The sequence below is a fragment of the Gorilla gorilla genome, chromosome 4, assembly GCF_029281585.2.
Source record: "Gorilla gorilla gorilla isolate KB3781 chromosome 4, NHGRI_mGorGor1-v2.1_pri, whole genome shotgun sequence".
Classification (NCBI taxonomy): Eukaryota; Metazoa; Chordata; class Mammalia; order Primates; family Hominidae; genus Gorilla; species Gorilla gorilla.
Genome location: NC_073228.2, coordinates 10,811,702 through 10,838,426, shown reverse-complemented (window position 1 = coordinate 10,838,426; position 26,725 = coordinate 10,811,702). Strand labels below are relative to the sequence as shown.

Below are 26,725 nucleotides of genomic sequence, written 5' to 3'. Positions count from 1 at the left end.
CTACACCTGGAGTGTGGGGCCTGGTCCCTCCCCATGCCCCTCACTCCCACTGGCAACGTCACAAGGGCCTCCCCAGGCCCCTCCTGCCTCGGGCAGGCCCCAGCCCTCCTCCTTACCCAACCTCCCATCCAGAACCTTGCTGCCAGGGCCTCCCAGCTCGCTCCTGCGGCCAAAGGCCAGCTGTCAGGTGCTATGCGGGGTCACCAGCAGGGTGCCCGCTGGCAGGTGGGGGCTTCCCTGCTCCTGGGGTCTGCCCCAGGACTCCTGGGTGGACCTCCCCCACCCACCTCCGCTGACTCCTGCAGGCACTGGGGAGCTCTGCTGGAATTGGGGGTTTTAAAACTTCATCAGCAGATTTGTGCTCTTCTTCGATACTGTTTGTTAGGTGAAATACAGTGTGGTGAGCTGCACTGGTGACAACAGCCCTTACCTGGGGAGGTGTCTCCAGCAGAGCTCACTCCCGCCTACAGCCACTCACACCCCAGGGACAAGAAGCTGTAGAGTTGGCAGGCCAGGAGGGCAGTTGAGAGCTGGCCAGCGGAGGGTGCAGGGAAGCCCAGCTGTGCTCAACTCTCCTGCCTCCGCCTTCCACCCTGGGCCCAAGGACAGACATTGCCCTCAGAAGGGCAGGGAGGATGCTGTCCTGGAGAGGCCTGTAGGTCCACTCTCTTCACCCATCCCTACCAGGCCAACTCGGCCTGCAGGAAGGGAGACCTGCAGGGCTCTACCCCTGCGCCCCCACACACAGTAGGGCCAGAACACCATCCCCTCCACCGGGGTGTGCCGAGGACAGTGGGGAGGAGAGGGGCAGCTTCCTCCTGGCCCCAGGAAGGGCTGGCATCGGGTTCCTACCCCAGCCACGGCACAGCCCCTCCTCTCCAGGACTTTATCAGCGGCAGACCTCAGAAGACAACACACAAAGGTTTCTTTTTTTCTTAGCTTCATTTCTCTTAAAAAACAAGGAACGAGAAAACATTGCACCAGCGTTCTAAGCCTCAAACAAAACACAAAACAAATCCCCCTGCGAAGCAACAATAAACTTTACATCTCTTTGGCAACAATAACTTAAAATCACCCAACTTCCATTCGCTCCAACCACAGCAGTTAGTTACAAAAATATTCCCTGTGCTGCCGTGCCCCCAGCTCCACCCCTTCCCACCATCCCTCTCCCTGTAGGCAGGAGCCCCCCCAACACTGACTGCGGGGCATGGCCCCCACTCTCCTTTGGCAGCTGGGGCACAGGACCAGACAGTGCCCCGCAGAGGGGAGCTGCCTGCACGGTCCTGCCAAGGGCACCTCTAGAACGGGGCCCACAGGGCAGGAGTACAGCCTGGAAGCCCCTCCACCCCTGACCTTTTGGGCTGCCCACCGTGGCCACGGCGCGACCCAGGTGGGAGCAGCCTGTTCCCTGTGGGAAGGGTGAGCGTACGGGTCTAGCTGAGTCAGTGAAGGGGAAACAGCCACGGACTTTGAGACGAGGGCAGCGGAAACAGGACCGACACGGGCGCCCAGGGCCACTCCTTGCCCTGAGCCACCAGGAACCAGGCAAGGGTGGGGACACAGGGGGTGGGAAGAGGCTCACAAACCTGCCAGTGTCTCGGGGCCATGCCTCGTCCTGGTTTAAGTGTCCTGTGAGCACACCGGAGGAGCTGCCGGATGGGGCATGCAGGTCCTCCGAGGCCAGGCAGCCAGCAGCGGCAGGCAGGGCGGAGGGTGGGGCCGCCGTGCCCAGGGGCATTGGCCCCTTTTGAGTGTGTATGTGTGTACAGACACCCACTGTGGCTCCAGGCGTCCCCAGGGGCTAGCAGCAAGCCCAAAAGCCCAGACGAATTCTGCCTCTGGGGCGGAGCATGGCCGATCTACCATCCAGGGCCTCTCATCCCACGGGCTTCTCCAGGACACCGCGTGGGGCAGAGGCACCTGAATCTGCTGCCAACAGCCACCAGGACATGGTCCCCACCTTCTCGGTCACCATCCTCGCTGCTGCCTGGCAGGGGCTCCGGTGACGCCAGCCTTGAGGAGCAGGAGCTGCCCAGGTCTCAAGCCTCTTTACTCTCACCCCCGGCACCAGCTTCAGGTCCTGGCAAGCAGGACAACAAAGTGAAAGGGTTCTGAGACACCAGGGCTGCCTCCCCCGCAACTCCCACCTGGCCTCCATCCCTGGCCCACATACAGGCCGGGCCCCTTCCCTGCAGCAGATCTGGCTGTGTCTAGAGAGAGGGACCCATTTCTCCCCCTCCTGTCACTGGACTCAGGCCAACAACTCTCAGCAAATGCCTCCGAGTCCTGTTTTACACATAAGGAAACAGACCTGAACAGGAAGGGGATGGCCAAGGTCATGCAGTGGCCTCCTGGTGACCTGCCTGCTTGTTCAGCCACACAGGGGGCACCCTGCACCAGGGGTGAGGCTGACAGGCCCTTCCCCCAAGGCTGCAGCCACAGGCCAGGACAGCTAGGGAAGAGGAAGATGGCAGGGGGCCTTCTCCGAGGAGGTGGGCACTTGTCAGGCACGTGGGCAGGGGCTGTAGGGGTAGGGACACCTGGCAGAGATGAGCCCAGCCTGGGGTGGGGATAGTGGAGGGCCATGGCCGGGAGCGGTGGCTCAAGCCCCCAGCAGGACTCCACCTGGGCACCGTGGGGCCTGGGCCTGCAGGGACTTCTGGCTGGGAAGGTTCCGGTGAGAGGGGCTGCCGCAGGTCTGCAGGGTAGGGTCGGGCAGAGGAGAGCCGAGTGCAGGGAGAAGGCGAGGGCCAGGCGAGGGCCAGGCGAGGGCCAGGCGGGGTCCAGGCTAGGTCTGGGGCCGGGAAGGAGCGGGGCCGGGAAGGAGCGGGGCCGGGAAGGAGCGGGGCCGGGAAGGAGCAGGGCCGGGAAGGAGCAGGGCCGGGAAGGAGCGGGGCCGGGAAGGAGCAGAGCGGAGCCGGGGCTGGCCCGGCCCAGGACCTAGACGGAGGGGCCCCACCCTCGGAGCTCCGTGTCCTGCCTCCCGCGTGCCCTACCTCTCGCGTGCCCTTCTGCCACAGCCCCGCCCAGGCCTCACCTCTCTTGGACTCGGCGTCGGAGTCAGACACGTGCGTGATGGAGAAGCGAGACGTGGGCGCGGGCGACACCGTGAAGCGCGAGAAGGGAGCGGGCGTGGGCGCAGCCGGGGCGGGTGCGGCCGGGTCTAGGGCCATGGCGAAGGCTGCCTTGGCCGGCATCAGCGGGAAGTCGTCGTCCCACGCGAACCCACCACCTGCAGCCCAGGTCGCGGCGTCACTCGCGCCCACAGCCTGGAACCCCGGCCTGGCCCCGCCTCCCATGATGTCACGGGCCCGGCCCCGCCTCCCACAGTCATGGGCCCGGCCCCGCCTCCCATGCAGCACGGACAAGGCCCCGCCTTCCGTGACGTCACGTACCAGACCCGCCTCCCATGACGACACGGGCCAAAGCCCGCCTCCCACGCGTCAAGGACCAGGTGCTCCTCCCATGATGTCACACATTAGGCCCCGCCTCCCACACAGCACGGACCGGGCCCTGCCTCCCGTGACGTCACGGGCCCAGCCCCGCCCCTGCTCACCCTCTTCCGCTGTGGAGCCATTTGGGGAGCCATCAGCCTGCTGCGGCCGGTTGGGGGCGCTGGAAGAGCCGGGGCTCCCCCTAAGGAACGTGGGGGGCGATTCCTTGGCGCCCGGGAAGGGCTCCCCGAGCTCCCGGGTGGGGCTTTCCTGGAGGAATCAGAGAGCACCAGGTAGCTCGGCCGCCAGGAGCCGCGGCCGCTCCCACCCCTTCCTGCGGGAGCGCGACCCCCAGCCCCGGGCAGACCCCGGGTGGCGGCGGCCCACCTGGTCAAAGAGGTAGACGGTGACGTCGTCGAAGAAGGACACGGCCTTCTTCTTGCGTTCCAGGTCCTCGCAGAAGGCCTCGGACAGCAGGCTGGGCATCTTGAGCAGGCTGCGCAGGTTGCGCGCGCTCTGGCTCTCAGCCACCACCACGGGCACCGCCGGCGCCTCCTCTTCGCTGTCCTCGCTAGGCTCCTGGACGCTGTAGCAGCGGAGCTCCTCGTCAGACTCGTCGCTGTCCTCACTGTCCTCCTCCTCCTCCTCCGGCCGGCCCTCCAAGGCCGCAGGGAGGCCGGGCAGAGCCAGGCGGTGTGGGGCTCTGGGGGTGCCTGGGCCCCCCATCCGCTTTTGTGGGGCCGGCCCTGACAACAGTCCTGGGGGCCCCTGGAACTCAGAGCTGTTGCCTTCTGATCTCAGCGGAACCGGGGTCAGCAGGAAAAACTGGGAGCAGCTGGGGCTGGGCCCAGGCCGCACCTCGGCTGGGCCTTGGGGCTCCGGAGGCTCTGGGACCAGGCCCGAGGGGCAGGTGCTGGGCTCTGGGGAGGACCCTTCAAGCCGCAGCAGTGGGGGCAGCACCTCCCCGGGGCCAGAGCCTTGTGCCTCCACGGAAACCCCAGGACTGAGGGAGACCTGCTCAGACGGCTGCCCAGTGCTCGGCAGGCCCAGCTCTGGCCCGGGGGCTTGGTCCCCACCGCACTTCTTCTCTGGGCCTGAGGTAGCCTCGGCCTCAGCCTCCAGGTCTGAGAAGTAGGCAGAATCTCGGTAGGGATTCTTCTCGTTGAGGCCACTGAGGGAGGTGGAGAGCCGCGTCTCGGGCCCAGGGCCCTCGCCCTCTGAGGCCAGCTCCGCAAAGGCCTGGGGCTCACACCCTTCCTGCGCCTCCTTGAGCACAAACTCAGGGGACTCATAGTTCTCGGTGTCATAGCCACTGTCCAGCGCTCGGGGCTGCCCTCCAGAGGGGCCCGTGGCCGACGGGCTGAAGACCTCATAGCCACCATCACTGGCTGAGGACGGGATGTCCAGGGAGTCCAGGGAGTCGGGGGTCCCCACCTGCTTCTGCAGAGAGTGGAAGGCTGGCACCACATCCTGCCTCTCGGCCTGCAGGCCGTCGCTGGACGTGTCGGTGAAGATGCCTGAGGTTGCCTCAGCCGTGTCCTCATCCTCACTGCTGGGTGCCTCCACCTCGGGAGAGCTGCTGCTGCCATTCAGGGCGGAAGCCAGCTTGGTGGCAGACACCTCGCCACCAGTAGCAGGCGTGGGCGAGTCAGGCAGGGCATCAGGGGCGTCGGGGGCACTGGCCTCCTCCGAGGGAAGTGGGGCTCCCTCCTGGGATGGGGAGGGGACGGAAGGAAGGGGCAGGCGGGGTCCGGCAGTGCCCTCAGCCTCCGTGGCAAGCTTGGGCTCTGCCTGCGGGTGGTCACCCCCACTACCGTCTGTCTCTGTCCAGGAGGGTGTAACCAGGCAGGGAGCAGGTGCCAGGCCCTGGGCAGAGCATAGATGAGGGAGGCCGGGGCAGCAACCTGGCTCCTGGGCAGAGGCTGCCTGGAGCCCAAAAAGAGGCTCTCCGGGGTACCCCGGCTCGGGGGAGGCCCGTGGGGTCTGCTTTGGACTGGGGCAGCCCTCAGCGTGGCAGCCCGCAGAGATAGGGTCCCAGGACTCTGGACAGCGGCTGCCACTGTTGTTGTTGGCTGACACGTTGGAGCGCCAGTGTCCGCGCTGGGCGGCCCTCCGCGCTCCCACCTCCTCTAGCTCATTCTCGCCAGTCAGCGGCAGCGGGGGCGCCCCTGAGCTCCCCAAAGGGGACGTGCCCAGTGGGTCCTCGAAGAAGGGAGGACAGAAGGCGGCCACGCCCCAGTCTGCATCCTCCGCTCCTCCCTCCGCCAGACTCAGGGGCCCCGCCGAGGGCGAGGGAGAGCGTGAGGGGCAGAGCAGGTCCCGCGCCAAGCTTCTGCGAGGGTAGTGGTCGCCGCGGCCCCAGGGGACGTCGACGGGTGGCCCGTGGCCCAGCAGCGGCTCCATGGCCGGCGAGGTGGCGGTGCTGCCGTCAGAGTCGTCGTCCTGGTCCGCGGTGGCAGGTGGACTGGGGGCGCAGCCGGCGCAGTCAGGGTCGTGGCCGGCGGCGGGTGCGGTCTCCTCTAGGCGGATGAAGTACTCGCTGCCCAACGACGGGCTGTGCGCGCTGAGCACCGGAACCACGCCCGGGGGTGCGCCGTCGGGGGCGCACAGCTCCTGCAGGCGTGCGGTGCGGCCAGGGCTCAGCGTGGCCGGGAAGGCCTCCGCGCCGCGGCCCGCCTCCCACTTGTACTCAAAGTTGAGGCCTCGGCTGGTCTCGGTCACCGTCAGCACGTCGTCGCCGTCCGCGTGGAAGCCGTCGCCCGCGAACTGCTCCAGCAGCGGGAAGGACGAGGCAGCGGCGAGCTCCACCACGCCGCCCAGCATGGGCCCCGCCGCACCGGGCCCGGGCCCCACGCCGCCCCCGCCGGGCCGCAGAGAGCGCCAGCGCCGTTCAAACTCCTCCTCTGCTTCGGTGGCGCCCTTGGCACACAGGTAGGACAGCAGCAGGTGCACCTCCTCGGCTGTGGGCCGCTGCTCGGGCTGCAGCCAGCAGAACTGCATCACCTCGTACCTGCGAGGAGGTCCCCCGGGGGCCACGTCAGAGGCAACGCTGGCCAGGAATGCGTCCCTGGAGCAGGGATGGGGGTTCCCCTAACTCCCAGTGTCTTGGGGGCCTTAAGGGTATCTCCCACTTAATTGACACCCCAAATCTGCCAAGGCAAGCCCAGCAGCGTGGGAGCAGGAGGTGGGCTGGGCACTACCCTTAAGCCTTCCCTCCCTGTACACAGGGGTGCAGAGGTGGCGGGTGGAGGCCCTACCAGAGGGGAGGGGAGACCAGGGAGGGCTGGAACCCCAGGGGGTCAGGGTGAGCCGCCTCTGCCTGGGGATCAGGATACCCCATGTCGGCCTGGCTGTCCGGGACAGGGCGGTGGGGCCCTCACCAGCGGTCCGACAGGGTCAGCTGCAGCTGGGGCTTGGGCAGCTTGAGCTGCTGCTCCCGGACCGCGTACGCCAGCACCTGCTGGTCCGAGTGCTGGGGATAGGGCTGCGTGCCCAGCTCAAAGAGCTCCCAGATGGTCACGCCCAGGGACCTGTGGGGCGACAGCCGTGAGCCAGGGCTGGGCACAGCCTGCCACAGCAAGGACCGCGCAGGATCCCCAGGGCGCCGAATGGGGCAGCTCCCGCCATCACGCCAGTGCCTCAGGACCAGGGCCTGGTACCATACCAGCCGCCCCTCCCTGAGGACAGCGCTTCCTTTCAGCAGGCAATGTGCACCCTGCCAGGCCCAAGCCCAGCACCTGTGGAGCCTGCACATAAAGGCCGGGCTGGCCGAGTCCATCTGCTTGTCCGCTCATTCATTCATTCACTGATGCACTGAAGACCAGACACTGCCCGGTGTGGGAGCTGCCCTGGGGGAGCTGGAGGGCGGGCGTGGAGCCCAAAGCAGAGTAGGGCCCACACCAGCAGGGGGCTGAGGGAGGGGGAGGGAGGGGGAAGGAGGGGGAGAGAGGGGACGCCTCAGGCCAGCATGGGCAGGGCTGGGTAACAGGCAGGGGTGCACAGAACATGCAGGCGGGTAGGGTAACTGGGGTCTCCTTCCCGTGGGCTGTGGCTTCACCCAGCCACTTTGGTCCCTGGCTGTCTCAAGAGGCTGCAGAGTGAGACAGAGGTGATTTGGCAAGACGTCACCATGACCTTGGCCAGAGCCCTGTGACTGGAGACCCCAGCCAGCGTGCAGTGGGTGGGCAGGCCAGGAAGGGGCACCTTGGTGGAGAGGTGAGGAGGGGACAGTGTCCATGATGGGGCACAGTCAAGTGGCTTAGGGGAGGCCCCAAAAGCTCAGGGAGGGGGCCTGGCCCATGGGATCTGAGAGTTCCCCAGAAGCAGAAGACAGCCAGACCAAAGCCCAGGAGTGGTGGGGGCAGTGGGGGAAGCAGCAGAGGTGAGGGCAGGAAGGGGCGCCCACCCCGGGGCAGACCACTCCCCTGGGCGGCTCGGCCCTGCCCCTTCGGAGTCTACACCAGGTGTGAATGAACGCTCCAGGCTAGGCGCTCAGGATGGGGGCTTCCAGGCTGCGGTCGTGGGAGATCCCAGCACCACCGTCAGCCCCTCTGCCTGGCACGGCCTGACCTACACTCCCGTGAAGGCAGCCAACACCCCGCCCGGACCCTCTCCCCAGGGACAGGTACTCACCAAGGCCCCCATCCCAGGACAGACCCCCCGGCATGCTGAGGACAGGCTGTTGGCCCTGTACATATGACTTGACCCCACTGTGGGGTCCCTGGGGCACCCTGTCAGGGTGGTATCTCCCCCAGTGTGGGGTCGCCACCCAACCAGCCACTTGGGCTGCTGGCGTGTGGCCACTACAGGTGGCTCCGGCAGCCCCCCAACCTCACTACTCATGGCCATGATTTGACATGGGTGGGCAGGTGGCACTCGGCCTCGGCCCCTCACGGTGCCACCAGGGCCACACTCACCACACATTCCCGCTCTTGGTCTGGTCCACGACGAGCAGGTTGCTGTGCACCTCGTCCACCAGCTCTGGCGCGATCCAGCGCAGAGGCACCCACAGCTGGTCGGCAGTCACGAAGTAGTCTTCCTGTTGGCACAGGGACGGGTCACCCCTGCCGGCGCAGGCCCTGCCCCTCATGCCCAGCCCAGCCCACCCCACCCCACTCACTCTGTACTTGCAGTGAGCCAGGCCATAGTCACCAATCTTCACCGTCAGGTCAGCCGTGAGCAGGCAGTTCCGCAGGGCCAGGTCGCTGCAGGCAGGGTCAGGGGGCAGGCTCAGCAGGGTGTGCCGGGTGGGGGCAGGGGCAGGGTCAGCGGGGTGTGCCGGGCGGGGGCATCCAGCACAGGGTCTTTTGCCAACACTTGGATGGCTTACAGTCCAGGCTGGAAGGGGCGTTGGAGACACTGCCACCCCCCACCCCTGCCCAGGGCCCTACCCTGTGCCCAACCCTGAGACCTGGGGAGGGACTGTGTGCGTGGGCCTCAAATGTTACAGTGCAGAGGAGAATGGGACCTAGAGAGGGTGAGAAGTTGCCGGAACCCACCCGGACCTGTCCACGCTTCTCCAGGACCCCCTCCTCCTAGCTCTACTACACTATCACTCTCGGCTCCCCAGGAGGTGGGAATTGATGGGGAAACTGAGGCCTGGAGTGTCCCAGGGGTCCTGCCGGCTGCCAGAGTCCAGTTTTAGGGTCCAGCCCTGCCATGCCCACTCAGAGCTGGAGCTCACTCTCACTTGAGCCACCACTGGCCCCAGGGTTGGGTAGGGTCTGGAAAGAACGCAGGTTACGCCTGGCACTACCTCCAACCCAGCCTGCCTTAGCTGCTGGCTTTGACCCCTGCCTGGCTGGTCACCTGGGTGTGAGGAGGCACAGGGTACTGGGTAGATATTACCACAGCTGCCGTATTACTTCTGTGCTCAGGACTCAGGGTGGGGACAGAGGCCAACCCAGCCTGTCCCTCCCCACATAAAGCCCATGTCTGCGTGCCAGGGGATCGCTACAGGGCCATGTGTCCTGGGCCTATGGGGTGGGGTGGGGTGGGTTGGGGTTGGGGGCAGGGCAGCTGGGGCCCGGCAGGCAGGTCGGGAGGCTGGCAGCTGCCCTCTTCAACAAAATCACTGATGCTGGAGTCGCCTGAGTCATCACTCAGCACCAGGATATTGTTGGAGAGGACAGCCGTGCGGCGTCTGGGGCTGACGGGGCCACGTGTCCTTCGCCACTTCTTCCAGCATGTCCCCCCGGGGTCCCCAGGGGCTGGGCATCCTGGCCCAAGCAGGACAGAACCCTCCCTCCAGGGTTCTTCGAAGCAGGGCCTGCTAAGCCCTCCCTTTGGGGCTTGAGGGAGACAGAGTGTGGGGTTGGCGCAGGGCTGCAGGGTGGTGGCTGACTGCCTCGGGGACAGAGAACAGGCCAGCTTGACAGTACGCGTCTCTTCGTCTAAACCTGCAAAGTGGGTGTCAAACCATCGTCTTCCCAATTTTTCAAAAACGTCATAAAATCCCTTTGCACAGTGGTTGTCTGATGCTGCATGAGATGAACCTGGCCAGTCCTCGCAACCCCCCTGAGGCAGGACCCACCCTATGCCCTGTCCTTCAGGGGAGGGGCCTGGCCTAGGGCTTCCCGGCCGCTGGCCCGCGCCCGCCCTCACCTGTGCACGAAATTGTTGCGATGCAGGTGCAGGATGCCACAGGCCACCTCACAGGCCATGCGCTGCAGGGTCAGGGGGTCGGGAGCCATGGACTCCGCCACCCGGCAGCTCCGCAGGTAGCCCTTGAGGTCCCCCTGCAGAAAGGGGGTGTGGCGCAGTCACCAGCAGGCTGGGGGCTGGCCACCCTGGGAGGTCCCCGCCTACCTCCCCAACTCCTCCACCCCTACCCACAGCTGAGGGACAGCAGCTGCCCAGAGCAGCCTCGTGCCCTGCACAGTGGCCAGCACCCAGCAGTTCCTGGAGGGGGCCGTGTCCCCCAGGGCTGGGCTGGACTGAAGGCTTCCTCTCCACTGCCCCTCAGCCAGCCCCGGGCAGCAGAAGTCCCTTGGCCTGTGGTAGAGAGAGAAACACAGGGCCCAAGTGGATCTGCTTGATGGAGTCGGGCTGGTGGTCGAGGGTTGGCCGGCAGCCCCTGACCTGCCGAAAGCCCAGCCCCGGGACGGTCAACGTCAGGAGTCCAGACGCCAGTGTGTGAGGGCCCCTGTCCCGAGGGAAGCTGGCAGGGGATCCAGCCCAGCCACAGACAGCCTCGGCTCAGTGCAGGAGCTGTGTATGTGGAAGGGGGTGGGGGACAGGTCTCGAGGAGGGGAGGGACGGGTCCCCGGGGCGGGGGGGGGTTGATGGGCAGGCCCAGAACTCCAGGCAGCCTGGGGAAGTGGCCAGGCCTAGCCCCCCATGGCAAAAGCAAGCCTGAGTGAGGCCGTGGAGCCCAAGTGGGCCAGTGGCCCCCCCCCCAGTTGGCCCAGGATGCCTCCTCCTGAACCACAGGGCACACGAGCAGGTGACCAAGCAGCTGGCAGCTCCCCAGGGGTGCAGGGAGCCCCAGCCCAGGCCTGTTTTGTGCCCAGCCCCCACAGTCCCTCCCTGGTGAGGCTAAGTCTCCCCATCGCCTCCTCTGGAAGGTGGTGGGGCAGGGTCCCTGGGTCTTGGCTTTAGGGAGGATGTGAGGCCCCCAAGGAGGGGGTGGCACCAGACACTGGCAGGGCAAGGGAGGGCCCTGGCTCAGCAAAGACCCCAGCATCCCCCAAGGCAGCAGCTCACCAGTGGGCAGAACTCCATCACCAGCAGGTAGGGCGTCACCTCGGCGCACTGGGCCAGGCACTGGAGCAGGTTGCTGTGCTTCAGGGCCCTGCAGGAGTGGACAGGCGGCCCCTGACTTCGGAGGAGGTGGGGAGGGGGAGGCGGGCCGAGCAGGGGAGGGAGAGGAGGGGGCCGCACAGCAGGGGCCTTTGTGCCCGATGGCCTCCCACCTGTAGGGCTGCACCTCCTCCAGGAACTGCATCTGCTCCTGCACGCTGGCACTGGCCTGCAGCTCCTTCACCACTACCTGGGCACTGCTGACGCCAGAGTTCACCTCTCCCAGGAACACCTGTGGGACAGACAGCATCACCCACGGCTGCTCCGCCTCCACCCGCCCCGGCTTCCAGGCCTTACTCTTCTCCCACCCGCCCCACACCGGCCCCCAGGACAGGACCCTTCTCCTCCTGTGCCCCGTCCACTCATTGCAGCTTGAGGTGTGGCTTCCGGATCCCTCCCGGCAACCCTCTGGCTGTAATATTCTGAGTCTTTCGTGTCACTCTCCCCACAAGGTCCCCCGCTGCCCTCTCTCTCTCTCTGGGGGTTTGAAGTGAGGAAGAGGGACTCAGGTGTCTCGTTTAGGCCAGGGTCAGGGGAAGGCCATGAGCAAGAGGCTGCTCCTCTCCCTCCCAGGGCCCCTCCCCAGGTACCTCTGACCCCAGGACCCCCTAGGGAGAAGGGGATGCAGCCAGATGCTGAGGACCTCCCTGGGGAGGGGTCCAGCAGGGCCCAGAGACCGAAAAAGGGACTGTCGGGGCTGGGGTGGCTCCTAGGAGGAGCAGGTCTGCAGCCCTGTGTCCCTTCTGCCTTCCAGGCAAGAGTCCTCCCTCCCAGGCGGGACACGTACCTTCCCGAACCAGCCATGGCCAATTTCCTTCAGGTACAGGAGGCTGTGCCGGCCCACGTCCGTGGACTTGAGGAGCTGCACTGTAACCAAGCAGGGGGTTCAGGGACCCAGTGTGGCCTCCGCACCCCCCAGCTTCCTCACCCGCCCCCTAGAGGGGCGGCCCGCTTGGCCTTTTCTGGGAAACTGTCCTGAGTCCCTAGCACCAGCTGGCAACCTTGGGGCCACCATCAGGAGCCAGGGTCTCTTGAGAGCAGGGGCCGCTGCTTCCCAGAAAAGCCACGGAGCTGCAGGCTCCATCCGGGCATCTTTCTGGGTAGGTCTGGAGAAGGTGCCTGAAGCCACTGGGATAGCCGGGCCAGGGACAGCAGGGCCTGGAGCCGGACCCGTCACATGGGCTGCACCAGGCAGGCAGTGTGGCTGAGCAAGAGGCTGGGGCCACGGCACAGGGAGGGCACTGGAGCGGCCCACCCCCACCCTGCCGCAGGCTGGCATCCCACGCCGGGCGCACCAAAGGCTCCTTTGTTGGGGGCTGCTTGGCACAGCCCCGCACGGAGCACACTGGCCCATTCTCCCCAAGGGCCAGGCCGGGTGAAGTCAGCGGGAGGAAGGGTCAGTGAGGCCCGGGACGAAGGGGCCAGCGCTGGCAGAGCCCACTCATGCCTGCCCACGCCCCGAGGGATTCCCGGAATTCTGCTCCCACGCTAACTGCCCAGAGGGCTGACAGGCCTGGGTCTGAGCCTGGCTGCCAGGAGAGCCCAGGGGGAGGGGGCTCCTTCCAGGGCCCGGAGACCCAGAGAATGTCAAGGTGGGGCAGGGCAGAATTGAGCGTGTGGGCCCACCGGGTGCTGTGTCCTGAGCCCAGCCTGTCTGGGCAGCCCTCTCTCACCCTGGGGTGCCCAGGCCCACACTGTCCCTGAGCAAGTGTGGGGGTCCTGACCGTGGGTGCTGAGACAGTTCAGAGGCCCTGGGCACTGCCGGAGGCAGCGGGCGGCCGTCCTTCTCTGCAGTCCCCAGCGGGTGGGGCCATTGCCCAGGTTTCTCCCCGCTGACCTCTGGGGCTACTTTTCTGACCTCACCCCAATCTCTCTCCTCCCTAGAAGCACATTCCCCCCCACCCAGAAAACTGAAACCAGAGCTGCAAAAGTAGAGAGACAGGTAACCAGTGCCTTCTTTCGGGCCCCTGTTCGCCGACCCCAGTCCCCACGGCAATCCTCCAGAGGTGGCTCTGAGAATCTTCGGGGGCCAGGCACATACCTGCCCCTGGACGCAAGGGCAGTACCCCCTCGGATGGTCCCTGGCAGCTCCCAGCAGGGTCAGCACAGGGCTCAGGGACCCCCACAGCCATCCGGGAAGGTCCGAGGGCCTCACGCTCTGAGTGGGTGGCTGCAGTCCTCCGCACCCGCCCACAGATGTACTCGAGCTCAAGTGCCAGCCCTGATTCCTGCCGAACTGGGAACCTGTCCTCCAGGAGATGGGGCAGAGTAGGACAGGCGTTGAGGCCTTGGCTCCAAAGCTGGAGGCTGGGGGCCCTCTCTAGGTCCCAGACCAGTGCCTTGGGCCTCTCAGCCCACGATGAAGGCTAGGCTCTCAGGGCCCAGCCAGGCACAGTTCATAGCCAACTCTCAGGGTCCAGCCAGGCACGGCTCAGAGCAGGTGAGGTGGCCTGCATGGCACCGCAGTAACAGGCCCTGGTGCCAACAGAGCCCCAACAGGGCTGGCAGGGGCCCCTCCCACTGGCCTGATACCCCTCCTGCCTCTGTGTTCCCAGAGGAGCTGGGGGTGGGCAGTGATGGGGGAAGCCCCAGGCTAGAAGCTTCCTGGGAGGGGGCTTGAGATCTGATAGCTCTGGAGGGACCCCCACCCACCACCTAGGCTCCAAGACAGAACTGGGAGGTCCTGAAGCCTGGCCATTCACCCCCAGCCTCCCCAGCACGTCCGCCCCATGTGAGTGGTCGGCCTAGGACCCTAGGATGGGGGCAGATGAGGCTGTGGCTGAGGCCCTGCCTGCACCTGCACTCCTGGGTCAGCCCCACCCCTCGGCCCCTTCTCCCAGCCTGAGTGAAAGGCTGATTCACCACCCACCCACAGGGGCCCCACCAGTGCCCCTCCTCCTGCCATGCACAATGGAACCCGTGTCCCTGAAGGGCTGGCGCTCAAGGGGGCAGGAATCTGGGGTCAAGCATCCCTGGACTGCAGAAGAGCCCCTGCCCCCAGCACATGGCCATGTCCAGAACCAGGGAGCCCGGACCCCTGCCCCAGTGCCACCCCTGCCCCGTGCCCACCCCTGTCCCTGTGCATAGCAGCCCCTTGGGCAGGGGAGGCTGGAGGCCGAGGGCTGTCCTGGAACCTGCCAACCCCTGGTCGGCCCCCAGGCCCAGGAGAAAGAGGTACATGCACCTTTGGCCCCACAGTGCGGCCTGTGACGCAGCCACAGGGAGTCCAGGGCTGCACAGTGCGTCTACCCCACAGGCCACTCCCAGCCCTGTGCTGCCCCCACTCCAGAGCTGAGTCTTCCAGTCTCCCTGGCTCCCCCAGATCACACCCAACGCCCAGCACCTGGGCCCCGGAGGGAGGCCACCCCATCTCCCCACCCAGTCCTCACCTGAGCGCCCAGGCTGCTTGGCCATGGGCAAGGAGACCTCCGTGAGTGGCAGGACGTACACGTCGGGCCCGTTCTGTGCTGCCGTGGCCGGGGAGCCCTGCGCCAGGTCGGCCGCGTACTCGTCCCCCTCCGCATTCTCAAACTCCTGCGGGCCAGGCCGGGCATGAGCGGGGCTTCTCGCAGGTCAAGGAAGGGTGTGGCTGGGCCTGGAAAGGCCCCTTTCTTCCAGGGCCGAGCTCCCAGGGCAGGGCAGGAGGGGGTGCTCGGCCCAGAGTTGGAGCCACCGCCCCTGCAGGCCAATGGCCCAGCAGCCCTGCTAACTGCCCTTCCATCTGTCTCCTCTTGCTGACCCCCACGCACCCCACCAGAGGCTCAGTTGTTCCATGAGGGGCCAGAGGCAGATCCCAGAGCCAAGAGGACCCATCTCAGACTCCAGAAAGGGCGCGATGAGCTGTAGGCACCAGCGCCTCAGCCTGGCCTCAGTTCCCCCATCCCTCCCTGGCGGGCAGCCCAGGCTGAGCCCCACCTTGGGGCCTGAGGGTCTAGAGGCAGGGAACCAAGGGACAGAGGTGAGGGCACTCAGGCCAGCTGGCCCTGCCCATCCAGAATCAGCCCCCTGCACCTCTCAGCCACCCACATCCCCAGCAGCCCCTCACCCCGGGCCGTGCCTGGGGTCCCACCCTCCCATGGCGCAGCTTCGGGGACAGGAATTCCATCACCCCCTGCCCCACAGTCCTGTGGGAGAAGCAACTAAGTGCCCCCACCCCTCCCGGGACAAGGAGCATTCCTGGATGTCTGGGAGCCCAGAGCCAACCGGCCACTTTTACCCTGGGCAGCCCACCTGCCACCGCCATCTGCCCCAGCAGCCTTGGACCTTCACCTGGTGGCCACACCACCTCCGGAGCTCCCAGGACTCCTTAAGAGCCTGGCTCCGTGCAGCCTAGGGCTGGGCCACTCCCTGCCAGGCTGCTATTTTGAAATGTAGAGGCTGCACCTGTATAGGGGAGACCCCACCCCCAAGTCCAGGACACATTCCTGCGCTGAGAGCCAAAGTCTCCAAAGTCCTGGGCCCAGCTGAAAGCAATTGCTCCAGGCACACAATGACAGCCCCAATCCCTGAGCACTTGGTACAGCCTCTCTGTCCCTCCTCACAACCCCCAGTGCCCTGGTGGGGAAGCTGAGGCTCAGAGGGGTCAAGGGACTTCCAGCTGGATGCTGGCCAGCACCCGGGCTGGTGAGTCTGAGGACAGGCAGGTGCAATGGGAGGGGAGGCCTGGGCTCCTCACGCACTACGTGTGACCCTGGGGACGCCTCCCTTCCTTGGGCTGCAAAGAGAGGGGTGGGTGGCTCTGTCGGTATTCCCGCAGGCCAGGCCCAGCCTGCACTTTCGGAGCACACAGCCACTCAGGGATGGGGGACGCAGGTGCTGCTTGGGCAACTTCCCCTCCACAGGACCCAGAAGACCACCCCAGAAGCCCCCTCTTGGGCCCTCCAATCCCAGCCCCGGCCCGGCCCGGCCCCACCCATCTGGGCTTTGTAGAGGGGCCCAGGACACAGACGCTGTCTCTCTCTGGGGTCGGGCCCGGGCTCCAGGCATTACCTGCTGCCCGGGGGCCAGCCGGGTCCTGCCGATACAGCGTGCAATCAGGTAGCACAGGGTCAGCATTGGGGGCCTGCCCAGCCCCTTCCCTCAGCACAGCTCCCCACCAGGGAGCCCAGCGCAGGTCCCCAAATCCCAGGAGGGAGCCCAGTGTGGAGGCAGGACTTCCCAGGGGCACACTGGTGCTGGAATGTTCCGGGCACCATGTTCCCAAGGAGGTGAGGAGGGCGCAGGAGGAGGAGCTGTGGCCAGCCCTTGTTTGGGGCCTTGTTCTTACAGTGCCCCGAGGAGGGGCCACTTATACAATAGCCCCACTCGTCCCACCCAGGCCCCACCTCCACTCCTGCCCCCGCCAAGACCTTGAGGCTCTGGCCTCGGGATCCCTAGGAAGGCGCCTGCGCTGCCTGGCCCGGTCCCTGGTGCCAGCGGGTCAGGGGTACATCCCCAGGGCAGGGTGGGGGCTCTGGGCAGGAGTGCAGACCCCACAGCCTGGGGCCACAGCTTTGCCCCCCAGGCACGCAGCTCCTCACTGGTTGATGGGGCCTGCGGCCACCTCAGAGGGCTCTGGAAGGTTGAATGGGCTGGAAAACGTGGCCTTTAGAAAAGGCAAAAAGGCCACATCCAGCACCGTCACCTGCCAGGCCAGCGGGACAGGTGGGCAGAGCCAGCTCCTTGGCCCACTCTGCGTCATGACATACCAGGGGCAGGGAGGACTCTGGGACTGTCTCCCAAATGGGGGTGACGCCAGCTGAGGCATGGGTCACTTAGTAGGAAGGCACCCTGAGATACGGACGGGGTGCTGTGTGCGCTGCAGAATGCCTCCTCCCACCTTCCTCCCTCCCTGACTTCTCCCGGCGTAGGAATCCGACCTCTGGCCCAGGGGTGGGGCTGACCCCCGTGGGCGTGTGAACCACCGGAGGTCCAGGCCAGGGTGTCATTTGCTCATCAGCAGGAATGGGACCCATGGAGACTCTGGGAGGGGGAGGCGATGCTGGCCGGGGTTCCTTCTGCCTGGCCCTCCCTGCTGCTCAGAGTTACAGCTGGAGGTGGGCTGGGGGTTTGCAGGGGGAGGAGCAGTGCTTGGCACCTGTCCTTGGCCAGGGGCCTTGGCCTCCAGAGGGGCAGCCTAGTGAGGCCAGGCCTCACCCTTGGCGGTACTCCCTAACCAGCAGGCTGGGCTCTAGCATCACACACCGTCCCCTCCAGAGGGCAGAAGATACCCCGCGCAAGGTGACTCCAACTGGCAAGAAGGTCCCTGTGCCGGGAAGCTTGTCTGGGCAGCCCGGACTCCCCTTTGCAGATTGAATTTGGAGGGACGTGAGAGCCCCCTGCAGAGGCAGCTCCTCCACCAGGAGTCGGGCCTCTAGGGAGGCAAGCCCCCTCCCACACCAGCTCCAGAGCCCCCGACACCCCCTGCAAGGCTGTCCTCAGCCTCCATGAGTGCTCGGGCCCAACCCCAGGCTGGAGTGGGAGCGTCAGACCACGCCCCCTACAGAGGGCCTCAAAGTTGAGGAAGCTGGGGCAGGTCCCTGAGGAGGAGCTATGGAGTCCCTGGGCCAGCGTCCACGTGGTCCCCAGGTGGCCCCACAGCGACTACGGCCACCCAGCAGCCACCTTGATGGCCCCGGGAAGGAGGGAAGCTCAGGGTCAAGTGGACGCTACAGGCCTCGCCTGCGGGATCCCACGGCAGCTCCCGCGGCCCCCAGGCCTCACCTTGAACCCGATACCGCCCTTCTTACAGCACAGGCAGGCCAGCATGAGGACGATGACGGCGAAGAGCCCGGAGAAAGACACAGCCACCACGGCGAGGGAGGACGGCCAGGACAGCTCGCTGAGCGGGGCGCCGTCTGCGGGAGAGCAGTGCGGTGAGAGTGGCCATGGCTGAGGGCCGGCCAGGCCCTTGCCCCTGCTCTGGGCTCCACAGCCCCACCTGGACTTGCTGCATTCCAGGCTGGGCCTCAGCACCCTGACCTCTCACCCCAGACCCCACACCTCACAGTGTGGCGAGCACGTGGCCAGAGCCTGCAGTCAGCCACTGGACACCACCCTGGCTTCGCCAGGGGGACATAGGGTTGGCAGAGTGACCAGAGCCTACCCAGTTCCCAATTCTGGGGTTCACAGATACCCCTGAGAGGTCAGGATCTCAGGGGCTACAGTGGGACCCCCATCTCCCTCCCAGATCCCAGTCACCCCACCTTGCCCCTCTGGGGCTGGGAAGGGAACATGGACTCTGTCAAACACGGGAGACCATGTTGCTGGCTGCTATCTGCTGGCCACACACCAGGCTCGGGACAGCGGGGCTCAAGGCCCTTCCAGCCTCTGGGGTGCGAGGACCTCACTGTCCCTGAGAAGGTGGTGCTGCCTCTGCCAGGCAGCAGGGCTCCCGTGTGCCACCTGCTGCCTCGAATCCGTCCCCTTGCCAAACCCACTGCCAGGCCCCTCTGGTGCTGCTTCTGTCCTGGAAACCGTGGGGAAACCCCGTTCTGCAGCTGCTGGTCCATGGAGCCCCTCATCCCAGAGGGGAACTGACAGTACAGCATCCCTCCCAACGCCGGAGTATTGAGCTGAGCCCGGCTTCCAAATCAGGACACCTGAGCTGAGCCAGGCTTCGAGGAAGCTCGGTCCATCTGCTGCCCACAGGATGGCATGGTGGGGGCCAGCCTTGGTGTCCCCTGGGCAGGGGAGGGCACACTGATCCGTTGGCTCCATCCCCTGGGCCCGCCCCATCCCACCGCACCCAGCTCCAATCTGTGCCCTTCCCTAGGAGCTTTCTGTCCGGCTGCCCTCCACTTGGCCCTGGAGATTTTCCGGCCACCCCCAGTGCCTTTTGCCACTGAGCACCTGCAACTTCTCAGCTCCCAACACCCCTCAACACCCCATCTCCTGGCCCAGCACACCCCCAAAGATGTTGTCATCTCTACCCCACTGGTCGAGCCAAGAAACAGGGTCAGTGTGGGCAGGGCTGCCCGAGGTGGCACAGCTGACATCACCTGGCATGCTCTGCCAGGGCTGCAGGCTAATGGGGCATCTGGGAAGGCTGCCTGGAGGTGGCGTGAGCTAGAAGACAGTGAGGGCAGCCTAGGCTTCCTGCTCAGGTCTCCAGGTTGTTCCCCACACACGAGGAAGAGGGAACCAGGACAGCTTGGAGTGAGGACCAGACAGGGCCATGGGGACAAGGAGGCAGGGGGTGGCCAGCAAAGCAAGACCTGGGTCACCGGGGAAGGAAACCAGCTCTGCCGCATGTGGAGACGAGCCAACGGGTAGGGCCGTGAACAGATGTCATCCCAGGCGAGGTTTCCGGGATGTGCGGGCGTGCGTGTCATGCGTGTAAGGACACCCTGCACACCGGGTAAGCCGCCCTGTGTTCTCATACCCGAACGGCAGGAACACAGGCAGGGGCTCACGAGGCACTCAACAGGCCCCGCCCTCCAAAGCAGCCAGCGCCCTCCGGAACTGCGAGTTGCCATGGTGCCCATCTCCCAGGCTCCATCTGGTGCCCGCCTGGCATCAGTCCACACCCCTCTGACACCTTCGCCCATGCCCTCTTGGCCCCTCTCCTGGCAGGCCCTTCCCTCATGGGACACACTGGATGAGTGAAGGAACCTATTTGTGGCCTTTTGGGGCCAAGGATCTGGCCTCCTGTCCTCAGAGCCAGCAGAGCCCTGGGGCTGGACAGGCCACCTGCTGGGCAAAGAGCAGCTTCAGGAGGCCCGACCTCAGCCTCCCCCTCAACCTCCCCTTCGGAACCAACCTCGGCCACCCTGGGCTCCCCTCCCATGGCCCCATCCCCTCCCTGGTCCTCCCCCGAATGGAGGCAGCTGGCCTCAGCCTTCCCACCGACGACCTTTTCAGACCCCACCTCAGCCACCCTGGGCTCCCCTCCCAGGACCCCATCCCTTCCCTGGTCCTCCCCTGAATGCAGGCAGCTGGCCTCAGCCTCCCCCACCACCAGGACCCCACCTCAGCTACCCTGGGCTCCCCCCAGCAAGATGCCATCCCATGCCTGGTCCTTCCCTGCACTGAGGCAGCTGGCCCTGGGGCACAGCCCTGCTGTGAGTCCCCCCTCCCCTCTAGAAGGCCCAGATCCCAGTGCTGGGCGGCCATGGGGGGTCATTCAGCACCACGTGCTGACTCAGTGGAGGGCAGAGGTGGGCAGGGGCACCAGGCAGGCCTGCCCGTGAGCACAAGGTTGTGTCCCTGAAGGTGGATGTGTAGGGGTGGGGGAACGGCCACACAAGCCAGCCAGAGCCAGAGGGTTGCAAGGAGAGACGGCACACCTAGGCTTTCAAATCCACAGAAGCGGTCAGTTTCTGGAGCCCCTACCAGTGCCCAGAGCAGCAGAAACCACAGCGGTTCCCATCTGAGGGTCAGAGCGGCTGTCGGAAGCTCCAGAGACCCTCCCTCATCAGAATCACTACCACCCTTGCCGGGCGCAGTGGCTCATGCCTGTAATCTCAGCACTTTGGGAGGCCAAGGCAGGTGGATCACTTGAGGTCAGGAGTTCGAGACCAGCCTGGCCAACAGAGCGAAACCCCATCTCTACTAAAAATAAAAAAATTAGCTGGGTGTGGTGGCACAAGCCTGTAATCCAAGCTACACAGGAGGCTGACACAGGAGAATTGCTCGAACCCAGGAGGTGGAGGCTGCAGTGAGCCGAGATTGCACCACTGCACTCTGGTGACAGAGTAAGACAGAGTAAGACTCCGCCTTAAAAAAAAAAAAAAAAGGAATTACTACCACCCCACTTTGCAGATGAGGACACTGGGTCCCGTGGAAGTGAGGTGGTTTGTCCAGGACACCAGTGCGCCCAGCCCTGTCCTCGTGGCCACAAGAGGACCCTGGGCAGAGGAGGGGGGTTCCCACAGTCTCTCGGCCGCAGGCTGATGCCTCCCTCAGGCCCACCTGCTCTCGGCCACCCTGGCACCCACAGCCGAGTGCACCCACTGCCGCCTCTGCATTCCTGGAGCCTTCTCTGTGCCCTCATCAGAGGCACCTGCTACCTGGGCCCCGCTGACTGTCAGCTTGTAAGACAGACCAGGCTCTGACCCCAGATGCCAAGGGCCAGGACTAGTGCCCTGGGAACCATGACACCTGTTGTAACAATCCAGCACACAAACGTGCCCACGTATGTGCATGCATGGAAACACATGAAACACACATGCACACACCTCATGAAAACACGAAACATACATGCACGCGTAGCATGCATACAACCATACATGTGACCTTGTGCACACACTATACACAGGCCAAGACACGAACGTTCTTGCACAGACATGCACACACACATATGCATGTGTATATATCACACGTGTGCACACCCATACCCGCACATACCCACACGTGCACATACACACGGGGGCACACATGCACACACACAGCCACACGCAGCACACATCCACACACACGCAGACACCCACACGCATGCACACACCCCCACACACGCACACACACCCACATGCAGGCAAACCCACACCCACGTGCACACACAGACCCACACCTGCGTGCACACACACACGTGGACACATACACACGTGTGCACACAGACATACCCCGCACACACATGCACACATACCCACACCCACATGCACACACCCACATGCACACAGACTTACCCACACATGCGTGCACACACACCCACACACACACCCCCACACACGCACACATATCCACCCACACGCACATACCCACACACATGCAGAGACATACCCACACACGTGCGTGCACACCCACCCACACGTGCACACATATCCACACGTGCACACATACCGACACATGCACACCCACACATACCCACACGCACACACACTCCCACGGGCACACGTGCACACACACCCCCACACGTGTGCACACATACCCATACACATGCAAACACACCCACAGATGCATGCGCACGCATGCACACACCCACATGCACGCATGCATGCACACACCCACGTGCACACAACGCACACACGTGCACACATATACCCCCACATGCACATACCCACACACGTGCACACCCACACACATACCCACACACATCCACACACATACCCACACACATATCCATACATGCACACCCACATGCACACACACCCACACACGCACATACCCACACGTGCAAACCCACACATGCACACACACACCCATGTGCACCCACAACTTGCGTGTGCACACCCACGTGAGTGCGCACACACCCCCACACGTGCACACAGATAACGCACACGTGCACACATACCCATACACGCACACACATATAACCACACATGCGTAGACAGATACCACATGTGTAGGCACACACGTGCACACCCCCCACACGTGCGCACACACACACATACCCACACGTGCGCGCACACACGCATGCATGCACCCCACACACCCACACGTGTGCACACCCACAGGCACTCACCCCCACACATGCACACACGCACACACATGAATGCACACGTGTGCACACACATCCCCTGGCTCAGTCCCCACTACCGGCCTGCTCAGTAGGTATCATCATTCTCACTTTACAAGTATGAAAACTGAGGCTCAGGGATGTCACAAACACCCAAAGGGTGGCCTGGCTCTGCCAGCTCCACTGCCCTGCTCCAGATGCCATGCCTGCCCCTCCACAAGCCACGCGGGAGGCCCCACTTATCTCCTTGGGACCAGCCCCCACTAGCAGGTGGGGAGGCCTCTGTAGGGTCTGCTTGCCTGTCCCTCTCATTAATGCCTCACTCTTCCCAGATACGAGAAGGGGTACCTGGGACCTCAGCCCAGAAACTCGTGCCCAGGAAGACACAAGTTGCACACGGCTTTGTTTCTGAAACGTCTTGAAAGCCCATTTAAACCAGCATCCCACTGTTCAATCCTCTGCCACCACACACGCTGCACGGTGTCCCCCAGGCTCTTCCAAGCCCGGCCCTCTGCTGCCACACATGCTGCGCGGCCCCCAGGCTCTTCCAAGCCTGGCCTGGCCGTACCGCGGTCCCTGGTCCTCCCGCAGGCCTTACGAGAGCCCAAGTAGCTGCACTGAAAGGTCACTTCAAAGCAGACCCCCCAACCCTGGTGACCCCTGCTGATGCCCCAGCCCTCCACTGCGCTGCTGAGGCTGTGCCCCTGGCCATGGTGAGAATGGGGGCAGTTCTGCCTCCTCTGCAACTGGGCTGGAGGGTGCCTATGTGAGCCTGCAGTGGATACACCGTGACACCGGCATGCACACACGTGTCCAGGCTGTGGCTTCTTAGGCCATTGTCCACACAAGGAACCAGGGCCTCACCCATGGTGGGTAAAATGCACCAGGACTGTCACAGCCCATGAGTCCTCTGTCCACCAGCCTTGTCCACTGGCCCTGAATCAGCCACCCTCGGGACCCCCAGAAGATGACTCTATTTCTTTTTGTTTTAGAGATGGGGTCTCACTGTGTTGTCCAGATGGGAATGCAGTGGGGTGATCACAGCTCACTGCAGCCTGGAACTCCTGGCCTCAAGCAGTCCTCCCCGCCCAGCCTCCCGGGTAGCTGGGATGATGGGTGTGACAGGCATGTGCCACCGGGCCTGGCTGGTGACTGTTTCTACTGTTCCTGCTGCGTCTCCTGGTGTGCACTCTGCCGTGAGGGAGGGCAGGGCCTTCACCCCCACTTGCTTTTTTCGTATCAGTGCTCAAGACACTATCATTCCCATTTATTTACGTCACACTTAGGCGCTCCTTTTCATTCCAGTGAGCTGTAATGTGTTACTATAATTGTTTAGTTTGATTCTCAAATTGCCCCAGATTTGGTAAGGGGGCACCTGGTGTATGCAGAACAACAGGTCCTAGAGCTGTCCACCTCCCGATCCTCGAAACTTGAGACTCTGGGTGCCTTGCATGGCAAAAGGAGCTTTGCAGGCGGGATTAAGGTAAGGACCTGAGGCGGGGCCATTAGCCCGGATTGCCAGGCGAGCCAGGGTCATCCCGAGGGTCTTTGGACGAGGGAGGCAGGAACTGGAGATGAGAGAAGTGACTGCAGAATCAGGGACCGTGGGGCCGTGAGCCGTGGGGCCGTGGGACCGTGGGACCATGGGGCCGTGAGCCATGGGGCTGGGAGACCGTGGGGCCATGAGCCGTGGGGCCGGGAGACCGTGGGGACCGTGAGCCGTGAGGCCGTGGGGCCGTGGGGCCGTGAGCCATGGGGCCGTGGGGACCGTGAGCCGTGTGGCCGTGGGGACTGTGAGCTGTGGGGCCGTAAGCCGTGGGCCGTGGGGCCCATGAGCCGTGGGGACCATGGGGACCGTGAGCCGTGGGGCCGTGGGGACCATGGGGCCGTTGAGCCGTGGGGCCGTGAGACTGTGGGGCCGTGAGCCGTGGGGCCGGGAGACTGTGGGGCCGTGAGCCGTGGGGCCGGGAGACCGTGGGGCCGTGGGGCTGTGAGCTGTGGGGCCATGGGGACCGTGAGCCGTGGGACCGTGAGCCGTGGGGCCATGGGGACTGTGAGCCGTGGGGCCGTAAGCCATGGGCCGTGGGGACCGTGGGGCCGTGGGGGCTAGAAGCTGTGGATGCAAGGGGCTGGAAAGGCCAGGGGTGGACTCTCCCCAGAGCCCAGCCTCCACCGAATTGACTATAGCCCGTGAAAGTGACTTTCGGCCGGGCGCGGTGACTCACACCTGTAATCCCAGCACTTGGGAGGCCAAGATGGGTGGATCACCTGAGGTTAGGAGTTCAAGACCAGCCTGGCCAACATGGTGAAATCCCGTCTCTACTAAAAATACAAAAAACTAGCCAGGCATGGTGGCGTGTGCCTGTAATCCCAGCTACCTGGGAGGCTGAGGCAGGAGAATTGCTGGAACCCAGGAGATGGAGGTTGCAGTGAGCTGAGATTGAGCCACTGCACTCCAGTCTGGGCGACAGAGACTCTGTCCCCCCCAAAAGAAAGTAAGTGACTTTCAATTTCTGACCTCCAGAACCTACAATAGACTCCATGAAATCTGTAATCAGTGGCCACAGCGGCCACAGGAAACTCACACAACAGCCCTTCCAAGGGGCTCCCCAGAAAAGCCTTTGTGGTATCTGCCCCCAACCCCTGTGCCTCCTGGGACACAAGACAGGCCCAGCAAGGGTGGGGGTGCCACGGAAAGCTTGGTGGCTGGGCAGGTCCCCAGAGGGCCGCCATCAGTCCTCAAAGACATGCTCAGATGCAGTGGCTCAGGCCTGGCACCAGCTGGTCCCAAGGTGGGGTGGTGAAGGTACATCTGCTGTGCACACGTGGCTGGACGCGCTGGGGGCAGGTCCAGGTCAGCTTCAAGGACTCTGCCCAGGCTAACCCTAGAGGCCTCTAGTGCCAGCAGTTACTTTTTTTCTTTCTTTCTTTTTTCTCTCTTTCTCTTTCTCCCTCTTTCTTTCTTTCTTTCTTGACAGAGTCTCACTCTGTCGCCCAGGCTAGAGTGCAGTGGCATGATCTCAGCTCACTGCAACCTCCACCTCCCCAGTTCAAGTGATTCTCCCACCTCAGCCCCCCAAGTAGCTGGGATTACAGGCACCTGCCACCACCACCCCCGGCTAATTTTTGTATTTTTAGTAGAAATGGGGTTTCACTATGTTAGCCAGGCTGGTCTCAGACTCCTGACTTCAGGTGATCCACCCGCCTTGGCCTCCCAAAATGCTGGGATTACAGGCGTGAGCCACCAGGTCCGCTCTTTTTTTTCTTTTTCTTTTTTTTTTTTTGAGACAGAATCTCGCTCTGTCACCCAGGCTGGAGCGCAGTGGTGCAATCACGGCTCATGGCAGCCTCAAACTCCTGGGCTCAAATAATCCTCCCACCTTAGCCTCCCAAGTAGCTCAGACCACAGCCTTGCACCACCACACCCGCTAATTTTTACATTTTTTTGTAGAGACAGGTCTCACTATGTTGTCCAGGCTGGTCTCAAACTCCTGGGTTCAATCAATCCTCCCGCCTTGGCCTCCAGTTTCAAAGTTAATGTCTATTTGGCCATTGTCCAGCTCTGGAGCATTGGCTCTGCTGAGAGGTTGGGGTGGGAAGACGCAGAGCCAGCCACAGGGAGTTGGCAGGGGACCAAGAGCAGGGAAGAGAAGGAAGTGCTTGGGGTGGAGACACCCCCACAACAGGCTGCCGGCTTTGAGTCAGTCCCACCCTCCTGAGAGTGGCTTCTCACCTGTGAGCCTCCCTGAGCAGTAAGGACCCAGCCCCACCCCCACCCCAGCCAGCCAGCCTCCCTGTCCCCATCCCCCAAAGTCCACTTTACTTGTAACCACCCAATCCACGGAGGTGTGGACGCATCGTCGGCGTGACCCTCACGCCCACCAGGTGGCACTCTCAGCCATTTTACACACGCGGTGGAAAGGACAGGAGGCTCCTGGGACTCTGGGCCACACACAGAGGAACAGGGAGGCCAGCTCCAGGCACAGCGTGGCCTCAGCTCAAAACACAGGCGTGGTCCAGGATGGCGCCTACTCAGCACAGAGCTGGGGGATCCCAGCTTGGGGTGCTGCCGCCCACAGCGTTGCCGGCACACGGCCTTCCCTCAAAGGCCATGGGA

At 64.3% G+C, this 26,725-nt stretch overlaps 1 protein-coding gene and 2 non-coding genes across 7 annotated transcripts in view; all 3 read right to left on the bottom strand.

Annotated features, from left to right (window-relative positions):
• Positions 1 to 923: 923 nt before the first annotated feature.
• AATK (apoptosis associated tyrosine kinase) overlaps positions 924 to 26,725 on the bottom strand; it is a 49,489-nt gene continuing 23,687 nt past the window's right edge. For 3 of the 5 annotated variants that reach the window (XM_055389493.2, XM_055389494.2, XM_055389495.2), the window contains 13 exons: positions 17,937 to 18,070; positions 14,624 to 14,768; positions 12,022 to 12,101; positions 11,348 to 11,466; positions 11,139 to 11,226; positions 10,038 to 10,171; positions 8,554 to 8,638; positions 8,351 to 8,472; positions 6,815 to 6,964; positions 3,822 to 6,444; positions 3,557 to 3,704; positions 3,038 to 3,232; positions 924 to 2,080 (listed from right to left, as the gene is read on the bottom strand). In XM_055389493.2, the coding sequence (XP_055245468.2) occupies positions 2,040 to 2,080; positions 3,038 to 3,232; positions 3,557 to 3,704; positions 3,822 to 6,444; positions 6,815 to 6,964; positions 8,351 to 8,472; positions 8,554 to 8,638; positions 10,038 to 10,171; positions 11,139 to 11,226; positions 11,348 to 11,466; positions 12,022 to 12,101; positions 14,624 to 14,768; positions 17,937 to 18,070 (4,064 nt within the window). In that variant the 3' untranslated portion in view covers positions 924 to 2,039. The remainder of the gene's footprint in view (positions 2,081 to 3,037; positions 3,233 to 3,556; positions 3,705 to 3,821; positions 6,445 to 6,814; positions 6,965 to 8,350; positions 8,473 to 8,553; positions 8,639 to 10,037; positions 10,172 to 11,138; positions 11,227 to 11,347; positions 11,467 to 12,021; positions 12,102 to 14,623; positions 14,769 to 17,936; positions 18,071 to 26,725) is intronic. The other 2 variants (XM_063705758.1, XM_055389497.2) reach the window with 2 other exon arrangements.
• Positions 9,480 to 9,588, bottom strand: MIR338 (microRNA mir-338). The gene has a single exon (NR_106338.1). It is a non-coding gene; the product is annotated as a microRNA mir-338 (primary transcript).
• On the bottom strand, positions 16,765 to 16,874 carry MIR1250 (microRNA mir-1250). The gene has a single exon (NR_106448.1). It is a non-coding gene; the product is annotated as a microRNA mir-1250 (primary transcript).